At 55.6% G+C, this 21,156-nt stretch overlaps 1 protein-coding gene across 3 annotated transcripts in view; it reads left to right on the top strand.

The window, feature by feature from the left end:
* TTC7A (tetratricopeptide repeat domain 7A) overlaps positions 1 to 21,156 on the top strand; it is a 114,171-nt gene that overhangs the window by 74,128 nt on the left and 18,887 nt on the right. For all 3 annotated transcript variants that reach the window (XM_080812715.1, XM_080812714.1, XM_080812716.1), the window contains exons 16-18: positions 12,802 to 12,918; positions 16,582 to 16,679; positions 18,203 to 18,337. In XM_080812715.1, coding sequence (XP_080668841.1) covers positions 12,802 to 12,918; positions 16,582 to 16,679; positions 18,203 to 18,337 — 350 coding nt within the window. The remainder of the gene's footprint in view (positions 1 to 12,801; positions 12,919 to 16,581; positions 16,680 to 18,202; positions 18,338 to 21,156) is intronic.

The following is a 21,156-nucleotide window of genomic DNA, read 5'->3' as shown; positions in this document are numbered from 1 at the left end:
GGGTGTGTGCATGTGTGTGTGTGTTTACTCCATTGTTGGTTAGGCTTTGATGGAGACAAAAACTGCACGGAGGAGAATTTTTTCTTTTTAAAGATTTTATTTATTTGACAGAGAGAGAGAGATCACAAGTAGGCAGAGAGGCAGGCAGAGAGTGGGGTGGGGGAGGGAGCAGCCTCACTGCTGAGCAGAGAGCCTAATGCGGAGCTCGATCCCAGGACCCTGAGATCATGACCTGAGCCAAAGGCAGAGGCTTAACCCACTGAACCACCCAGGTGCCCCTGCGGAGGAGAATCTTAGACTCCTAGAGTGGGAAGGGGTCCTGGCCCTGCCCCAGGTCGGAGTGTGTGTGTCATAAGAAAGAGTCTGGGCCAGGCATCTGACGTTGTTTAATGAGCAACTCCTTTTCCCAAGTGCAGTGTTACCTGCCAGTGGAGGCTGGGAGCAGGGGGGGACAGAGCTGTCCTGAAGGAAATGGGGCAGGGAATTCTCTCGCTGCCCACCTGGCCCTTCCTCGGGTCCCCAGTCCCCTAAGGGCCCTCCCGTTCCAGCATCTGGCATCTCACTGCAGTGTCTCTTCCCAGCTTTTGGGTTGAATGCTTTCTGCTGACAGAATCACGTCCCCTGGCCTGAGGTGGGGAGGCTAAGGGCACTTTTTGAAAATCTGCTTGGAGCCCACAGTGTGTAGGGTGGGGGGTGTTGGGTTTGGAGGGCAGTGTTCTGGCTCTCCCTCAACCCCCAGCCCACCTCAGGGGAGGTGCCTCCTGCCCCCTGGGCTCTGGGGCTAGGTGAAGAAGCCCCCTTTCTCCCCAGTGTTTCACCCCCTCATCAGTAGTGCGTATACTCTTCCCTTCACGGGTGTTTCCCCCTTTCCCGCCCCCACCTCATTCCGGGGACAACTCCCTCACCAGAGGCTTCACTCACTGAAAGTGTCATCGTGGAGCGTGGGGAGAGGTGGTCCTTGCCGAGGTTGGGGACTCCCCGTCATGAGGCCCATGGGTGTGCTTCTAGGCCACCAAGAATGCCTAGACCTGAACCTTAACAGTTGTGCCTATGCTCCTGTGTCCAGGGAGATGGCTTTCACCAGATGATCTATGGGACCCTAAACACAAAGCAGGTGACAGACCCCTCCCCAGCTCAGACTCTGTGCTTGGTTGATCTGTAGGATACTCATGCCACTCTGTGTCAGCTGTGTCCCTACTTCTGCTGGCAAAAGCCTTCTAAAGGGGTGGGTTCTGCATGAGAACAGAGCGGCTCCATCCAGACACCACAAGGTCACTGCCAGGGCATCAGAAGCTTGGGCCATGGGGCTGGAAGTAGGGAGACCTCTCTGAGGTTCGAGCCCAAGAAGGGAAAGTGTTTGAGTACCATCCCTAGGGTTCTTCTGTTTTGTGTCACTGCAGAAAGGCCTGGGGACCCGAGCATCCCATTCTCCATGGTGCCTCGAGCTGCAAAGCCTACCCATGTGGGGACAGTAGGGATAGAGAAACAGGGGCAGACTCTTTATCTCGAAGCCACCATGAGTGGTGGCTGTTGGAAGGCCATGAGGACCTCTGTCTTGATTGGAGCCAGCCCTAAAAGACTGCAACGCTAACTAAAAAAAAAAAAAAAAAAAAAATATATATATATATATATATATATATATATATATATATATATATATATCTCTTGTCTGTCCTCCTAAACTGTGAGACAATACATTTGTTATCTTAAAAAAAAAAAAACAAACTTAAATACCCATATCTAGGAGGTTGGGAGTGGGTGTGGAAAATCCACAGGCCACACAACTCTGTTGGAGTGACCAAAGAGCCTGACCACAGCTCTTTGTGAATAAGGCAGTACCGGTCCCCACAGATGGGACGGCAGAGTACAGAGTACAGAAACCCGTGGATTAGCAGGAAATGTCATTGAGCCCATTACCGGCCAGGGATCACTGAAAAATGTCATTGCCCTTCCCTGGAGCCTGCGCTCTGCTCCTCCAGCTGCTCCCTGTGCCGGGAACAAGCTGCGTGTGGCCCCAGCTGTTGTCACGGCAGATAATTCACCTGCTGGTCCCGTCAATACCATGGCAGCAAAACAAGAAAAAAATCAAAACCTCGGTGTCCCCAGTGAGGTCATGTGAGAGCCTGAGCTCCGTATGCCACCAGGAACCCCCCAAGGCTGCTCTAACGGGCTGAGGCTTTTCAGGGGCTCTTCTCTTCTGCAGAACCTGCCCGTGCGTTGGCTCCCAGAGGCTGTCTTAGTGAAGGAAGAGGCTGGCAGGCTAGTGTTGAGGGTGGAGGGGGCCTGGCACAGGGCATGGGAGTGCAGGGGGCAGGCCAGTGGGTGGAATGGAGCCCTTTCCATGCGAGCTTATCCCCACGTGAGGGTCACAGTGGGGCCCCTGCCCTCACCGGGTCGTGCTGTCTGTCACCTGTGCCACTTCCAGAAGCTTGCTCAAATGCCAGACACGGACATCTGTCCTGCCTCCGAGTCCCGTGGTGAGACTCAGACAAAAGGAGGTCTCGCAGTCGGTTTAGAAGCGTGTTCAAGGGCAGCAGCGTGCTGGTGGTGGGGGGGTGTCTGGAAGGCAGCACACCTGCAGTGTGAGACCACAGCATGGGACCCGAGGGCAGGGTGCGTGGAGGGCACTGAGCTGGAGGAGGTGCCATTCGTGCAGGCCCGGGAGGCACAAGCCTAGGCAGGAAGCCCCGTGAGAGGTGTGGGAGCTCCTTAGCTGTGCCCAAGGGAGGCCACCATTCCTCCAGGCAGGCTGATGACTCCTGGAGAAAAACCCAGCCCTCGTGGAACTGAACTTCCGAAAATCCCCTGAAATTCAGGGATTAGAAAAGCACAGCACAGAAGACCTTGATTTCTGTGCTGCAGGATGAACTTTAGTGAACGGAGCTTGGGTTTAAAAGGCAGAAGTTTAAAAGGCAGAAACGTGATGAGGCAGAGACCGATGTCCCCGTGGGGACAGTGTGAACCTGGCACCGGGCAACCAGACACCCTGCGCAGCTTCCTGAAATCCTGCGGGCTTCCCACTAAGCCCTGGACACGTGTGCTGGCCGGCCTGCAGGGGGCCTCAGGGGGGCAGCAGACTCCCTATTTAGAGCTGGTTTCCAAGCCAGGCCCGGCAGCGGAACGTGCGTGGTCTGGTAGTGTGCAAGCTCTGGGAGCCGCCTGCGCCAGGCACGGCAGGCAGCCGGAGGCAGCTGGGAGGCTCCGCTGGGGAGGGGCAGGAATATGGGGTCAAGGGGAACAGGCCACTGATAAGCGTGGCTCCTGAAGCTGGGGCTCCAGGCGCATTGGTTTTAGGTAACAGATTCCTTGTGCTTTAGTCAGTGCGCTTGTAGTGAAGGTCACCATGGTAACCAAACAAAATTCCTCGGCTTCGTGATGGGAGCTTTCCAATAACTAGCCTGTCAGTCACAGCCCCCACCCAGACCTGGCAGCCTGCCAGACTGGGTTTGAAAAACCCAGACCAGGGGTGGACTGGCAGGTGGCAGAGGAGGCACCGGGCAAGACCACCTCCTCCCGCCCCACCCTTGGGGGTCCTGTTAGGCCCTTTTGGGAGTTTATGCCTTGCCCAGCCCAGGTCCCTGGGGAGTTAGAAGATCCTAGGGGAAGGTGTGTCGGAGCCTGGGGGGGACACCCCCCTCCTCCCAGCGCAGGAATAATACGGCCCTCTCTACAAGCTGGAGCTCGCCCTGTGTAAACAAACTATCGGCACAGCCATCTCCCCCAGGAAACCTAGGCTGTTTTGGAAAATGTTTGAGCTGATAACTAGGCTAGCTGGGGCCAGACCTTGGCTGGTTCTGGTTGAGGCTAACTATGGCCTCAAGGGCACCTGTCTGATCTACCTGGGCTGCCTCACCTTCTTCTCGGGTTGTTTCGATTGGTGCATTCCACTAGGCAGAAGACTCAGAGTCCCCGGCCTGTGTTAACATTTCTGACTTAAACCCGTTGTGTTTATTGGATGGCTCTTATGAAGGACTTGTAATAGATCAAAAAGACACTTAAAATACCAACACTCCAGTGAGGGGGCTGGAATCAAAGGTATTAACATGAACAGAGTTTATCGCTTTGCTGGATTCATTAAACTTTTCTGGCTAGCAGTGCCCCCCCCCTCCCCCCGCCATGAGGACAAGAGCCAGGGGTTAAACTTGCAGGCCCTGTGGCTGAGGGAAGTGTTAAGCCAGGCATAATCACTGGCACCAGCACTTTCTTCCCCAAAGGTCAGTTCCTCATCAGCTAAGCTGCTTTGACATTCAGCATTTCCCTTTGCCCGTGGTTCTGTGCAGCCTCCTGTTATCTTGCTCTGTGGGACACTGTAGTCAGGGGCCTTGGTCTCCCCCTGCCAGTCTGCTTATGCTCACACAGGAGGGTCCATGACCCAGGTGGTTTGGTTTTGGGAAGAGAAGGAAAGGAAAGTATTATTTGCAGGTGGCTTTTTGTTTGTTTTTTTGTTTGTTTTGTTTTTTCCACCCCAAAAAGAATTCTTAATTTGTTTTGAAGTGATTTTAGCTCCTTGTTTCCTGATGCTCACTCCCTGATCTCCCAGCCTACAACATTTGCTGGAGGCAGGCATTGCGGCCTAGCCCCAGGACAAAGCCTTTCTGCCCCAGGGGGAGAGGGTATTCTTGCCCATGAGGCAGGGATGGCCTCCCTTCTGCAGTGGGTGGTCTTTGGGTCCCCAGGGTCTGCTCACCGGGCAGAGGATACAGACCTAGCCTGAGGTGTGTTTGCTTCTTGGTGATTTATACTGGGCTGGGACCCTACCTTTCTTCTACCTAGGGACCTTCTTGAAGTTCTTCCACTCCTGAATGAATGGTCAAGGCAAGGCTCTACAGGGTTTGGGTTCTTATCTGTTCAAGATCAGGCATTTGTGTTTGGAGAGTCATCTGCAGATAACTGGAGCTAGGAGGCAGCTGAGGGAAGCAGGGCCTGGAGGCCTGCTAGGTCAGCGTGGGGTCAGTACAGATAAGAAGGCCTAGCGGGCCAGCCAGCCCCAGGCCTGTTTAGGCGCAGGCTTGTGCTCAGAAATGCCCTGAGACTGTTCTCCCCGCGGGACCAGGGCTGTTGAAGCAAGGAGGGGCTCATTTCGGGAAGCAAGAAGTTTGCTGGCTGTTGATGTTAAATACTTCAAAGGTAGTTTATTTTGAATGAATTCATTAAGAGGTGGTGGAGCAGTATGAGCCTCAAAAGATGAGGGTCCATGGGTCAGTTACTGCCCCAGACCCAAGGGGAAATCATTGGTTTTTAGGGCTAAGGGCTGCTGTCAGGGTCCCTTCCACGTTGGGGGTTAGTCTCTAGGAAGGTGAGAAGGCTGGGCTTCCTGCTGGCCCTCTGCCTTTCAGGGAGGTCACTCCTATTGGAGTTACTTTAAAATAATACCCTCAAAGAGCATGTGTGTGAATTTAACCAGTTATTTTCCCTGGTGGAATCTCCCACAGGCGTGGAATTTGGAGGAGTGTGTGCGACCCGTGTCGCCCTGCACCCACCTGGCTTCCTGGGCCACTGGGTAGAGCCAGGTGTTGGAGCCAGGTGACTGCAGCCTGAATGGGGGTGGGGGGTGACTCCTACCGGACAGCCTGCCCCCATCCTGTCCTCCCGGTGGGGCCTCTGAGCGCACTCAGCTGGGCCTCCTGCCCCACCTCCAAGTCATCACTCCTGCTAGGCCAGCCCGCTAGTTGCATTTTGCCTAGAAGCCCCCCACCCCTCACCCCTGTTGGTCAAAATGGAAAACTGAACTACTCGATTGAGTACTAGATTCTCTTCTGGTTTGTTTCCCGATTGCCTTAGATATTCTGTTTGAACTTTCCCTTGTGGGTGGAAGCACCCCCAGAGCAGACACTGTGGCCTGCGCCCTGCTCCTGCCTCCTCCCTGTGGGGGCCCCTCCGCTACACACCCAGCACCCCCAGTAGACCCTCTGATGGGCAGACCATGGGAGTGGTTTAGTTCATTGCTCTGGAGGGAAGGAGGGACCCCCACACAGCCTTCGCTCTGCTTACCCTGTTTTGTTGTTCAGGGGTATTTATTTTCTGCTCTTTACAGCCCTCCTACTTGAAAAAACTACTGGGAGAGCTAGATGGTATCTCAAGGTCAGACAGCTGGTACAGGGCAGAGAGCAGAGGCCAGAACCCAAGCCAGGTGGCAGGCTGAACAGCCCTGAGATGCTTGAACCCCACGAGCTTAGAGAATAATAATAATAGAGTGGGGCATCTGCTCCGTGCTCTGTGGGAGGCTCTGAACTGCTCCACATGTGTTAAGTCCTGATCTCCTCAGGGACCCTGGGAGGATGAACAACCCCCGTTATTCCCACTTTACCCACGAGGGCATAAGTATGCAGCTGTATGGGATCGGGGCTGGGTAAGTCACAGCAGGTGGGGCAAACCTGGATGGAGCACTTCTCGAAGCGCAAGCCCCCTGCTGGGCCTTTCTGCACAGTTTTTCCACAGAACAGCCCCACCCCCGCCCCTGGGTGTACAGATACTATCCTTCCCATTTTACGGATACAAAACTAAAGTTCTGAGAAGGTAAAAGGACTTGCTCCAGAAGCCCGGTGGCTAGAGGGGACACCGGGGTTTGAACTTGGGTCACCCCATGTGGAGCCTGCTTTTCAGCACCGAGTCAGACGTGGGCCACGGAGGACGGGGCCCACTTCCTGTGTTTCCCCATGCGGTGTGCAGGCTCTGGCCTCCCGGCCGGGGACTTACACTTTCCAGAGGCGTGGCCGCCTGACTCAAAGAATAGCCTGCTTTTTCACTCAATTATGTGTTTTCTGTAAAAATAGAACTCTTCATTAAAACAGCACGGTACAGCCATCAGCCGGAATTACTAATTACTGTCCTTTAAAGAGATAATTCCCCCTTCTGTGCATTTGCCACACCTGCTGCCATCCCCTCCCCCACTGTGGGGAGGGCTCCCATGATGACCAGGAGCCAGCGGCATGGGGTTGGTGGGACCAGGAAGAATGGATAGTGCCACGGGACACTGCAGCCTCTCTTCCTTGGACTTCTCTGATCCCAGGAACGCCCACAGCTCCCCAGACCTCTTTGAGCCCTTGTGGCTCAAACTCCTGTTATTCAACAAAGATTTGTTGAGTGACGTCAGGTCCGTCATTGGGGATACGAAGATAAGAAAGACTTGGTCCCTGCCAGGCACAGGGTCTGCTAGGGGAGACTGGCAGTGATGGCATGAGCTGAGGAGACCTACCTTGTGGGGTGGCTATGTGCCAGGGCTGCCTTTATTTTTTTTTATTTTTATTTTTTTAAAGATTTTATTTATTTGGCAGAGAGATAGCACAAGTAAGCAGAGCAGCAGGCAGAGGGAGAGAGAGAAGCAGGCTCTTTACTGAGCAGGGAGCCCGATGCGGGGCTTGATCCCAGGACCAGGGAATCATGACCTGAGCCGAAGGCAGCCGCTTAACCAACTGACCCACCCAGGTACCTCAGGGCTGCCTTTTTAGGGCTCTGTTGCCCTTGGTCGTCCCAGCAAGCCTTCCTGGGTGGTGCCATTACTGTCCCGGAGAGGTGAAGGCACCTGCTAGGAAGGGGCCGGGGCCTGGGCGTGCACCTGCTTTGTCTGGTGCCCATAGCTGTTTCAGCACGATGTGCTCTTGTGTGCTGGGGAGTGAGCCACAGGCGAGAGGTGGCACACAGGAGAGAGCGATCCAGGGCTCCTGGAAAGGGACAATGGACAAGATGACCTCTGACCCCAGGACAGGGCTTGCTTAGCTCAAGCCATCCTCACAAAAATATCCCGTTTACAAAATAATTCTTTTTAAAAATATTTTCTTTGGAAGGGCTCATGTTCACCCACTTTTGAGGAGGCTCACCCTAAGATATCTCTATGGCAGTAGGAAAAAATGATTTGTCTGTGCCTCAGATGGGAATGGCTCCAAATCTTAATCCTTTTGACAAATAATTAGCAGGCTGATCCTACCCCAGGAACAGGGGCCAGGCAGGGCCCAGGAAGTGAGGGAGTAGGTGGCAGATGCCAGACTAACCGTGCCTCCCCCCAAAACTTCCTCCAGCAGCCCCTGGCCTGAGTGGCTGGGCAGGTGGGCAAAGATGTCCTCTGGGAACACCCAGAGACACCGGCCTCGCTGGTCTGCATCTTCCCCCCCAGGAGGAGGGCTGGCCCAGAGGCAGACAGACGCTGCAAGGCTGAGATGCCTCATGGTCCAGCAGGGGCTGGTCCTATCCCTGTTGGCCGAGTGCCTGCCTGCAGCCCCAGGTGCGGGATGGTGCAGGTGACACGGGAGGTGGCCGGTCCCCGCCTTGAGCAGACCACGATGGTAGAGGTGTGTGTGTCGTGGGGACACCCTTAGACACTGCCTAAGGGATCCCCAAGCCTGGCCACATGAGGTGGCCAGTGTGGACCTCCAAGCTCTGGTGGCATTCTTAGGGAGGGTGTGAGCTCCTGGAGGGTGGCCTTGTGGCCTCCCTGGGCCTCCCTACAAGGGCCAGGGCGCACATGCTGCTTGGATTGGGCTGTGGATCCGGGACCCAGGAATCCTTCCCATAGCCCTCCCCCCTGGGGTGAGACAGAGCCCATGGTGTGTTTACATGGACTCTTGCTCCTTCCTCTTCCCCAGAGAGAACACTTTCACATCTGCCTTTGGATGCAAGGCGTGGGAAGGGCCTTCAGTCCTGTAAGACCTAGGGTTTATTCCGCTTGGGCCTGTACCGCTTAACAAACAGGAAAGTGCTTGCAAGAGGGCGTTCCAGCCACAGCTGCTTCACCTGGACCTGCTCGGCTGGGCCTCCGTCCTCCCCTCCCATCCCCTTCCTTTCTGACACACTTCTTAAGTCCTGGGATCCACGCAGAGGACCGCCTGCCTTGCTAAACAGGCCACGGAGGCTTTCTGAGAGCCTTCCGAGGCACGAGGCCTGGAACCTGCCTCTCTGGTTCCCTGCCTCCAGCTGTGGGGCAGGCCTGTGCTTGAGGACTGGGTCCGGCTGTGCGTTTCTCAGTGGCCGCGTAGAGGTCATTGCAGTTCCTCTGGTGGGAGATGTCACTCCTGTCTCACTGGAACCTGCTTCGTGGGACTTCCGGCTCTGCCTGGGTAACTGTCCTCCAGGAGGAAGACCCTGAGTCCTAAGGAGCCAGATGGCTTCATGTCCCATCCAGGCCCCGTAAAACCCAGCTTCCAGACAGCTGAGAATGGACTCAGCCAGTACGTTGCTTGCTGTGAGGCACCATAGCCTGCTCTGCAGCAATGAGGCGTCGAGCAAACAGAGTCCTCCCCTCTTTCCTAAGCAGGACCCAGCCATGGGAAGTGGTGGTGTCAGAAATCAGCTCTGATTTAACGCAGATCACGAGACCCTGCATGTGCTGGTTGTAACGACACAGCTCCCCCCACAACTAAGCAGACACTGCTCAGCTCTGTGTCAGGCACTGGAGAGGCAGGGAGGATTCTGCTGCGGCGGGAAGCAGGTCTCTGGCCAATGAGTCCTTGCCCCCCTGGGGGGGATGTGTGGCAGGACACAGGACAGGATAGACAGTGGTTTTACCATCTGTAGGCATGACTGGCTACAGACCATTTCTAGATTATCTGAATTTAAAAATGCTCGATAGGAATGTGTCTTCGTGATTGAACTCATAAGCCCATGTGGCAAAAAAAGATAAGCATATATAAATAGATAATGTATATAAATAGATAATATCTAGAGGTATGGATTGTGTAATTAAGTGCTAAGGAAAGACTCCTGAATATTCAGAGAAGGGCAGGGGTGGTCATGCTGTGGCTTCTCTGAGGAGGGCTAGAACCACCGAATTAAAATAGTGGGCATTTGTAGAGTCTCAGAATCCTTTCTTCCGGTGATGTTTTGGACCCATTTGGTATATGAAACAGGGGCTGGCCTGGCTGAAAGGGTGGGGAGCCCAGGCTTGCCCCCCACATCCCCTGGCCCCCATGGCCAGCAGCTTCTCTGAAGTCCTGCCTGGAAGCACCGTTTTCCATGAGCCCCTGACGTGTGCTGGGAAGTGTTGCCCACCAGCCACAGTAGCACACCGGCGCTCAGCCAGGCTTCTCTGACTGTCATGGGAAGAACCAGGCCCCCCATGCATCCTGGCACACAGGATAGGGAGGGAGTCCTGTACTGTGACAGAGCGGGGGAGGGAGCCCAGCGATGAATTAGAGTCATACCACCAGGTGTGCAGATGACCAAGTCTGACACAGTGAAGAGTATCCTGTAGGGGCATGTGTACAGCCACCATGGGGACACACAGAACGTCCGAGGGTGACCTCTGCTTAGGAGCTGGCCGGCAGTTGGAGGGAAGGGGCGAGTCCCAGCAACGGCAATGACGTGCAGAAGGGCACGGATGAGTCCAGGAGCCTGTCCCCCAATTCAGGGGCACCCAAGGGCATGGGGAGGAGTGGCAGGAATGGAAGTTTGCTGCACAAAGGTATTTGAATTGATGTCACGGACAGTCTGGCCATGGTTCTTTGTTGAGGAAGATCCCTCTTGGCAGTGCCAAACTGTGAGACTAAGGAAATCTCAGGAGCTAATCTGGAGCCTCCCAGGATCTAGGATCCGGGAGGGAAGGATCCGACCAGAGAGTATCTGCCTGTTGGAGCGCTTGCCCCAGCCCAGAAAGGATGTGGTTTGGTTGAGAAATTCCGCGCTAGGTCACTCACGCTAAAGGAATGTCAGCAGCCATGAGGATAACAGCCTGTGTTGGTAGAAGTCGCTGTCTGCCAGCTCAGCTTGCAGTCACTTATGTTCTAGGCACATGGTGTGGTCGGGTCTGCCATTCACGCTGGCCCTCGGGGACACAGGAGGGGGAAGGGGCCTAGCAGAGAGGAGCTGAGGAGGAGGCATCGCAGGGGAAGGCTTCTGGGCTGGTGTGCCCAGGGAACTGTCCCGGGAGCCAGCCTAGCCCAGCCCCGAGTGGCCCTGCCTGGATGTTCTTTTCTTGACTTGAGCCTGGATGTGTCCTGCGTCTGCAGGAAGGGGTTTTCGCTCCTCATGCACAGCTGCTCCAGCCTCTCGTTCCTGCCCCTTCCCAACCCTGCCCCACCCCACCCCACCCTCCTTTTCATCACAGGCCAGCCCCAGCAGGATCTCTGATCTTTACCTTCCCTGCACTGAGTCTGAACTACCTGATTATCTGGGCACCGTGTCATCTTTAGCACCAATTATTACCTTGAAGGCGAAACTGTGTCTTCTACTCCAGATTCCTAAAGCCGAGGCGCCTAATTCTTGTGGAGTGTTGGACCCTTGCAGAATCTGGGAAGGGAGGGTAGGGATGGCGGGGCCAGTTCTCATGCTGCCAGGATGCAGAGACCACATTCCTGCCCTGGCCTGTGCAGTCCATGCGGTGGGGACCACGCTTTCTGCCCTCGGGGCCTTGTAAGCCAGACGGTTAGCAGACGTTCTGAGAAGGGCACAAGGCATCCTGAGCGTCTGGGAAGGTGGAATTTAAGGTCAGACTTGAGAAGGGACGAACATGGAGAGGTGAGACTGGAAGGCAGCAGGGGGGATGGGGGGTGCTCCGAGAGAGGGAGAAGGTCAGAGTGGAAAGCTCCCAAGCAGAGGCTGGCTTCCCCATCCGGTGCCTGCAGCCGTGTAGATCACAGGAAGCGCACTCAGCCTCTGCGAGGGCCTGCGCACCAGCCTCAGATGGGCCGGCGGCAGCAGCAGCGGGCAGTGATCAAGTACAGGGCCTGACAGTCATGTGCGTTTGTCCAACAGCGATGCCAGGATGAAAAGGGCCTCACTGCTCCCTACCCGGTGAGAACCGGAGTCACAGCCTTGTTTGGGCCTCAGTGGCTCAGCCAAGTTCACATGCTGCCCAGGCAGCTGGTGTGCATCAGGGTGGCTGGCAGGACCCACGGTATAAAGAATGCAGGACTTCCACTGCTGTTAGTAAATGGCCACTGCCTTGAATTTCCTAACCCCAGCTGCCTTGACCCACCCTTCCCTGGGACTCCAGGACTCCCTGACAACTAAAGGGCCAACACCTGGCATGCAGGATGCCCAGGCCCCCTGCCCTGGTTCTGAGGAGCAGTGTTCTGATGGTCTCTGCCGTGTCCAGGGCAGAGGGAGGAAGCGGTCAGCCCCCCTCCTGTGGTCCTGCCTTCTGGTGGGGCCAGCCCCTTCCCTCTCCTCCCAGCCCCCATCAGGGCCACATCCCCACATCGCACACCATCCTGACCTCAGAAGACTCCCAGTTTTCAAGTTGAAAGAGGTTCTGAAGTGGTTCTCTTGCTTTGCAGAGTGGCTGTGTTCTAAACGATGACTGGATAGGATCTGGTGGCACTTTAACCCTATTGCACATATAAGGGGAGCTGGCTATTTTAGGAAATCCAGTGAAGGATTCTTTGATAAAGTGGCACATGACTGATGACTGTCCTCATGTATCCAGGGTCAGCAAACAGTCTGCACGTCAAGTGAGGAGATGTTAACTGAGCACTTACTGTGTGCTGGCAAGGTCTAAAGCAGACCTCTGCCATTTAGGGGCCCTTTCTTTGCCAATTCCTTGCTTAGCTTCATTCCTTGATAAAGAGTTGCCTTCTGGGACTGTCTCTTATATACGGGAGACACTGGGGAGCGTGTAAATACAAGGATGGCCACACGGTCATTGAGGACAGTGCATGCTGTGGGTGTCGGTAGGAGGAACAAATGAGACTCGTAGCCACACTTCACAGTGCTTCAGAGGCTGGGCAGGAGGGTCTGGGATCGGGGGCCAAGTGGATGTGAGGGACCGGCAGAGTGATGGGGCAGAATGCCTTGGGGTCCTAGCCTGGAGAAGAGTCAGAGGCAAGGGAGCCCTCGCAGCTGTGTGCTAACTGCTGCCGTCCCTCCCTGCAGCCTGATGTTCACCAAGGTGAAGCTGGAGCAGGTGCTGAAAGGCCCAGAGGAAGCCCTCGTGACCTGCAGACAGATGCTGCGGCTGTGGCAGACCCTGTACAACTTCTCCCAGATGGGGTGAGTGGCCGGCATCGTCCCCGGGGTTGCCCATGGCGTGGATGGCCACACTGGCTGGTGGTAGTTGCCAAGGCAACAGCCCACAGCCGAGTGGCTGGGATGCCTGGGGATGGTGACAGTATTTGAATCAGAGTCTGCTCCTTACCGCTCCTGGGGCCTTTCACATCCAAAGGCTAATTTTAACCTTTTTGATAGTCCTCTGCAAGGACAGAAAGAACCAGCTCAGGAAGCAGAAGTTCAGAGGAGTAAGAAGGAAGTCATTACTGAGCGTCTGGGCCGGGCTCTGGGAGGGCCGCTCCTATCTTAAACACTGTCAGATCTTAGTCTCAACCCAGGAGGGAAACTAAGAGTCCAAGACCCTTCTAGAATTTGCCAGAGTCACTCACCTGCTAAATGGTAGTGCTGGGGCTTGAACCTGGGTACTCTGAGTCCCAGCCATCCTGAGCCTGGTGCGTCTTCCTGGCTCCATTTGGAAGCTGGAAGAGGAGGTGGAAGCTGAGTTCCTGAAGGGCCTGCTCCACCCACCCCTCCCCAGCTCACACACCGGCTCCACACCTCCTGTCCCCTCCCACAGCGCCCAGCCTGGGCTCTAGGTTTTTCCTGGATCAGAGTCGGCACTCTTGTCCAGGTTGAAGCTGCTAAAAGTCTTTGCCCAATCCCCTCAGACACTGTGCCGCCCAAAGCAAAAAAAGGCCTTGTGCCAGGCCCGTGCACATAGTCCTCCTGTCCTCCTGTCCTCTGGTGCTGACTCCCTCCCCTTCCCTGAAATTGCTAGCTGTGTCCTCTCCCAGAGACCCCCTCTGATAGATGTGTTTGCATTTTCACAGGGACTCTGGGGGAGCCCAGAAGGCTTTCACAGTCCCCAGAGGCATGTGTCTCTAATGGTGAAATTTACTTTGGAGGCCCCAGGCTAATCCAGCAGGGTTAGAGTAATCCAGGGGGGTTAAAACCCTTGGGCAAAGAAGGGTCTGCCTCTCTTTGAAGGCCTTTGAAAGGCCTGGGAGATTCCAGGGCAGAGCAGGACCCAGTGAGCAGAAGCTGCCAGAAGGAGGCTCTGGGGTGAGGGACTTGCCAGAAAGGGAATGGGGAGCTGTCTGGCAGCTGGATGATGTGGGGGTGAGGCCCAGACTCTGGTGTGAGGGGACCTGCCCTGAGAGGCCCCTTGCACAGCCGCTCACTGGCTGCAGCCACTTTGGCAGGTCAGCAGTCCGGCTCCCCTTACAGAGAGGAGCTGTCCTTGAAGGCGGCAAGGACTCCCCATCGGCTGGGTGGCTGGCGGGGGGTCTTGGCGGGGCCCCCCAAACTGTGTTCTGTCTCCAGGCGCGGGGGCCCCTCCAGGCAGCAGATCTGTGGGGCTGCCCTATGTTCTCACAGGGGCTGGGGCTGTAGGATCACACTGGGGTCGCTTTATATCACCACCCACACACTCATCTCTGATATGAGGGCCCAGTGGAGCTCCTCCTAGGTTCCCCAGGCACCTCTTTCAGGGAACCTCCTGTAGTTCCCCACTCAGGCTCGGGTAGGGCTCAGGCAGGCCAGCTATCCGGAGCCACATTGCTAGGACCAGAGGGTGGGATCCTATACCCTTCCTGGCTTTCCCCAGAATAGGGGGCATGCTTTCTGAACCTGGAGCCACAGAGCAGAAACTAGAACTTGTGAAATCTGGTTTGGGGCAGCTGAGGACAGAGGCCCAGAATCCACAGCCTGAAGATCTGGCCTCCCTGTACCGCCCAGGTGCCCTCCTTCTCTGCTCCACCCTGGCCAGCCCGCACCCCTCAGGCCCCGCTCAGATGCCTTCTTTCTCAGAGCCTGCAGTCACCCTGCCTCTGACACTTTTATCTCAACCCTCCCGAACTAGGTCTTTCTAAGTGTTAATTGTGGACTCTCCCTCCCACCTGGCCGCCAGGTTCTTTAGGGCAGGAGTGATGCTGTATGTTGGCCTAGACCCAGGTGGCAAAAGGTCCCCGAGATGGTCTGTTTCTGGAGCCCTCGGAGTGTCCCCGTCAGGGGCTGGGAGGGCACGTGGAACAAGAAGCTGTGCGTGCCTGGCACCTGCCTGTGTCGCCTCCCATACTCCTCACAGAAACCTCGTGAGACCGACCTCCCCCACTTATTACTGCACACACTAAGCAAAATGAGAAAACTAAGACTCAGAATGGCTAAGTAGCTTTGCTGAGGGTCCCACAGCTGAGGAGGGGTGGCCTGTGTTTCTGTCTCCTCGGCACCGCACTCAAGTGCCTCCGGGAGTGGAAGAGGATGGGGAGAAAAGGCCCCAACTGGGACCCACTGTGTTTTGTGGGTGGTCTCCTCTAACGTCCGCACAATGGCTGTGCACCCGCAGGCCCTAGTTCAGGCCAGCGTGAGCCTGAGTTTAAATGGCAGGGATAGGGCCCTGGCATTCTTGCTGGGACCATCATCTGGGCGCCCCAGTGGAGGGAAGAAGCCTCTGGCCCCAGGACTTGGCTTGCCTTCTCTCCTGCCATTTTTTTGTTTGTTTGTTTGTTTGTTTGTTTTTTCAAGATTTTATTTTTATTTATTTGACAGACAGAGACCACAAGTAGGCAGAGAGGCAGGCAGAGAGAGAGGAGAAAAGCAGGCTCTCCACGGAACAGAGAGCCCGATACGGGGCTCAATCCCAGGACCCCGGGATCATGACCCGAGCTGAAGGCAGAGGCTTTAACCCACTGAGCCACCCAGGCGCCCCTCTCCTGCCATTTTTACCTTGGCCTTTCTCTAAGCTTTTCCCAGGCAGCAGATTCAAGGGCGACCCCAGAACTGGGCAGGGGTGCCTGGGGGCAGTGGGCACAACAGGCTGTGCCGCCTTTCTGAGCTGGTGGCTCCCCGACCTCCCACTCTGAGAAAAGAGGAACCTGTCTAGTGGTGTGGGATCCTCGAGGACCTGGGGAATTGGGGGCAGGAGAGATGACCATGCTTGCATACCTGGCTCTTTGGGGCATGGGGTGGGGAGCACCTGGAGCTTCCTTCCCTGGGATGTGGGCTGGGGGCATTTCTGGTAGACCAGGCTTTCCTTGGGAGACAGACCTTGGTGCCTGCTCTGTGCCTGGCATTCTGCTAGACACTGTAAAAGCAGCAGGAGGTAGCAGAGACCTCCTGCTGGCCTGGGGCACTTCTAGCATCACACACTTCAGAGGAGGGAGAATTTCGAACCCACATGCTGTTGGCTGCATGCTGATGGAGGGCAAGGGAGTCACAGGGGGCTTTCTGGATGGATGAAGGGCACTGGGCTGAGTTGTAAATTATGGAGGGTTTTGGGTAGACCAGAAGAACAGAGAGAACATTCTTGGTGGCAGCAGCATAAGCAAATGTTAGCTGTGGGGATGAAATGTGGTAGCATTGAGGAACAGTAGGGAGACTGATGACCCCACAGGCACACGAGGGCAGCGTGTGTGTGTATGTGTATAGATGTGCTGAGGATTCACAGCATGTCAGTGTAGCTGCTAGAGTGAGCCAGATTCTAGAACCCCATGCCTGAGCTCTGATCTGTTCTGCCACTCTGGTGGTCTCCATCCTTTCTAATGGTCCCGCTTTGACTCAGTTCCCTGCCCTGAACTCTCAGCCCCAGAGTTGGCCTGGCATAAGGCTCCCTTATTCTCCCTGCCAGCCCTCCACCTCACTGGGGCCTGGCCTTCCCTTGCCTTTCAGAGGCCTGGAAAAGGATGGGAGCCTCGGCGAGGGCATCACCCTGAAGAAGCAGAGTGGCATGCACCTGACTCTGCCCGATGCCCATGATGCAGACTCCGGTAAGAACATGCCTGTGGGCGGGCGGCTGTCTGTGTGGTTTCATGGCTCACTCTCGGCCTGAGCACAAGTGGGGAGAGTGGCATCTTCCCAGCCTGGCCAAACCCACCCTGCTCCCAGGCAGCTGCAGCCGGAGAGCCTGGTTCTGAGAAGCTAAGGAGCTGCCGTCGGGCCCCTTTCTGGCTGGCTCTGGGATGGGAAGTGAGCAGCTAGAACAGGTAAAGGAGGGACCCTGCCTCCTGGGTGGGGGTACAGAGAGGAGAGCCAGAGCGGAGAGACGGCTGTGGAGCCCAGAAACCATCTCCCTGGAGGCTAAGCTCGAGGCCAGGGTCTACCACTAAAATGTCCTTACTAGACGGAGTCAAGTAGGAAGGAATGAGCTGAGCTTCAATGTACAACTCTAAGCTCAAAGTGGACTGTTTCAATGAGGATGCGATGAAAGCAGAATAGCCAGGGCACAAGAAGAAGAACAGGTCACAGAACAGAGCACAAGGGAGTTGCGTTTCGTGGCATTGCTCCTTCTGTCCACTTGCGGACGTGAGCCGAGTGTGCCTTTGTTGTCCCTGATGGAGCTGGACTGCCCGGGCCAAGCCCCACACCTGACTTGGAGGCACATCCGAGGGGCACTGGGCTGACTGCAGAGCTGCTGACTCCAAAGCAGGGACAGTGAAGGGGGGCCCGGCGCCCTTGCGGAGAAGGGGGGACGAACCATGAGCAAATGATTAGGCTCCGTGGGCGCTCATCTTGGAAACTGAGACCATCTGGGAGTGCCCCGAGGTCTCCTGAGTTTATTGGAGCCTTTATTGCCCCAGCTCGGGGGAGGAGAAAGGGCTCGTGTTTCACCTGCATGTGAAGTGTAAATGTCAACAGCCATATATCCTGAGCAGGGACCCGAGTCACTCAGAGCTGCCGTGGGGGAGGTTCTCCAGAGCCACAGGGGCCTGCTGAGCTGCTGCTACCCAAGGATTTGGCCCTGCGCAGCCTCGAATGGGACCTTTCTGTAGAAGAAATAGTAATATGCACCTGGGAAAAGAGAAAGCAGAGAGGAGGGAGAAGAGAAAAATCCTCCAGTTTTACCCCCCAGACCATAGTAATGGCCTCTCAGATCTTTCTTCCAGGCCCCTATTTCTTTCTTAGAAAAACGTATTATACCCTTTTACGGCTTGGTTTTTTTTTTTCCCCCCCCCACCGAACCGTGCCGTGAGCACCCTTCTCCTTCCGGCTCCGTGCCTCTGTGCCATTCGTGTGATGGCCGCGGGGTCTCGGATGATTAGCCCTGCACGGATTTTGAATCACCCCCTGTTGTTGCACATCCGGGTCCCTTCTGTTCTCAGTGTTACAGGCACTTTGGCCAACTTTCAGGCCTGTCTTCTTTAGTGATTGACTCCTAGGAGTGGGCTTGCTGCCCAGCTGCCCCTTCTGAGCTCCTCATCCCAGTCGTGGCTGAGGGGCCAAGGAGGGCCCTTCCCCGTGCATCCGTGAGCTGGTTCGTGACTACTCAGCTGCCTCCCCTCTCGCTCGGCAGGCTCACGGCACGCATCCTCCATCGCAGCCTCCCGGCTGGAGGAGGCCATGTCGGAGCTGACGGTGCCCAGCTCCGTCCTGAAGCAGGGCCCCATGCAGCTGTGGACCACGTTGGAACAGATCTGGCTCCAGGCTGGTGAGTGTCCCCCCTGCCCCAGCGACACCCACCCACCTGCCCGCAGGCCTCTCAGCCGTGTCCTGCCCTGGAGTTGGCGGGGTGGGGGGGGGGTGTGTGTCTGGGGCTGTGAAGACCCCTGACAAGGCCTACATAGACCGCAGTGCTCACAGAAAGGCCTGAGGATCCAGAACCTGGAGCTCTGGTTCCAGCTCGCTCTTCTTTGCTTGGCCCAAGAAGAGTCACTTCATTTGTCTGGCTGTGGGTTTCCTTCTCCACCACATGGGGACAGGGCCTGCCTGGGGGGAGGCTCTCCAGCAGCAAATACAAATGTAAGAAGATTTGAAGAAAGACAGTGCAGATGGGTAGCCTTCTTAGTCTCAAAGACAGGCCCCGTCCATCCTTCTTGCCTACCCTCCCCTGAGTAAAACTAGCTCAGGCCCCAGAAAGCTCATGGAATCACTGGAGAAGAGATGAGGTCTGGGGGTGTAGTTCACGACGGCAGAGGGCTGGTAACCCTGAGGTGGCCGTTCAGGGGACAGTCCCTCTTGATAGGTAAGGGCATCATTGCTGCCGTGGAATGTGAGGGTCAGTTACTATTGGGGACACAGGCAACCTTGGGATCACCCAGGGCTGGGTTCTAATGCCAGCCCCCTAGGGCCCATCCTGATCTAAAACGAGCTCATGAGTAAAGCAGTTGGTACCATGTGGGGCACATAGCAGGTGCTCAGGGAAGTTCCTCCCCGATTTTCTGGTTACCCTGATGGGAGCCCATCTCTCCCCAGGGGCTGGCACCTACACCCCCTCCCCCCCGCCATGGGAGACGCAGAAGAGGCTGCAGGTAGAAAGTTCCTGAGCCGAGCAGACATTGCAAGTTAGAGGCAGAAAGTGGTTCACTGGGAATCTAAGGCTTTCCACTGCCTGGATTTCACATATGGCCCCATTACCATGCAGTCCTCCGCCTACTCTCCCACCTGAGGTTCTGAATCTGGGGAAAGAAATCGGACCAGGTTGCACATGCTAAACAGGGAAGCATTTTAATAATGCAAACATGGCCCCAGTTAACATATCAGGGTCCCTTAGGAGGCTAGGAATGTGTGAGGGTCATGGTCCCTAGCCAGCTTGTTGTGTCCTAAGTGGCAAGAAGAAGGTTGAAACTCCAGAGGGATGTGAAACAAGCCCTCCCCTTAGGCAAACAGCCCCCTGTCTTCTTCTAAGACATGGAGCCAGCCTGGCTCCCAAGAGGCACACTGGAACCCCAGCCCGTCCATGTGCCTGGGGTAGAAGGCTGCACCCACATGGGGCCTTTACCACGTGGATCAGTGAGGTGGTGATCAGATCCCGGAGTTGTGCGTTGTCTACTCTGGAACTCCCAAGGTCTTTATTTTATTGCTGTGCGTTGTCTCCTACCAGCAGCAAATGAACATGTGTTTGCATTCCACAAGCCTGCTTTCCATGGTTCAGGTATGCGGCTTTATGCTCGGGGTGCTTGTATAGGCTGGTAACTCCAGGAAGGTTAACTCAACGGCCTTCCTGAAGCTTGTAATCACGCGTGGGAATTATCAGTATAAATACATGTCCTTCAGTAATTTGCACATTAGCCTTCTTCTCTGGACGTTATCCTAAGATATTCAGCCCCCAGAAAACTCTTGAGAACAAAATCTGAATGCTTTGAATGTGGCGCCAGGTAAGGATTGGGCAATGTGGCATCAGGAAACAGGTTTGGGTGTGTGTGACCGATCCAGAATCGCAGGGACTTCTGCAAGGTAGACGCTTTGTTGTCCTTTCATAACAATATACAGATGGCGCCCTTGACTGGGATGACAGCTCTGCTCTCCTGGTCCAGGGACCCAGGTTCCTTCCATTGTGTAGGCTCTGTTCTCCATGGGGTGTCACTCTCACCCCTGTGGCCCATCATGGCTCTTCAGCACATTCACCTTCCAAGGCATAACTAGCGAGAGTAGGAGAAGGGGACAGTCCCTCCCTGTAAGGATATAGTGTGAAATTTGCATACATCAGTCTCCATCATGATCCATTGGCCAGAACTTCGTCACATGACCACACCTAGCTGCAAAGAACTCTGGGAAATGTCGCTCTCCTGGCTGTCTGTACGCCCCATGAAAAACCAGGGGCTCTGTCATTATCAGAGAAAGAGAGAAGAGACTGAGGGACACCTGCCACATCCAGAAAGGGAAGTAAGAAAGTGTCCCAGGATTTCCCTTCTGAGTGTGGGAGGATTCCGGAGCCGTCTGCACTCCAGAAGCCATCAGCAGCAAGCATGTGCCGAGCACTTAGGGAATGAAGGGCTGCTGGGACCACATCCCTGAGGCAAAAACTTCTCCCTAACCTCATCCTACCTGACCTAGGCTGAGAGTGTCCTCACTAGCATCCCTACCCCCACCCACCCCGACTAACGATTCCAGCCCCTACAGCAAATGCGCAGGAAGGGAAGAATGTCCTCCTTTTTCATTTCTGAAGGAGCTCGTCCCCCGGCTTTCATTCAGGATGAATCACACCCCGGGCTATTGCAGCCCCATCAGTCCCCCCACTTAGGTTGGGAGATGATACCCTTCCTCTCCCAACTCTTGTCCTCCTGCCTGGCCTCTCCAGGCCTCTGTCCTATTCCAGTCAGATGTGACAAACATCACAGGGGGCTTCCCCTCGAGAGATGTGTTCCAGGAATGTTGCCTCTTTGGCAGCGGGTCCGTGTGACCGTGGCACGAGGCCTCACAGATGCCCCCATGTCCAAATGTCGAGAGGTGCCTTTTGAAAGAGCAAGATGGCCCACCTCCCTCTGTCACTGCAGCTCGTGTCTCTGGGAGCTAACAGTGTGCTGGAGG

The sequence above is a fragment of the Martes martes genome (assembly GCF_963455335.1).
Source record: "Martes martes genome assembly, chromosome: 9".
NCBI classification, from domain to species: domain Eukaryota; kingdom Metazoa; phylum Chordata; class Mammalia; order Carnivora; family Mustelidae; genus Martes; species Martes martes.
Note: the sequence above shows the minus strand (reverse complement) of the source record. Positions and strands in the feature narration are given on the sequence as shown.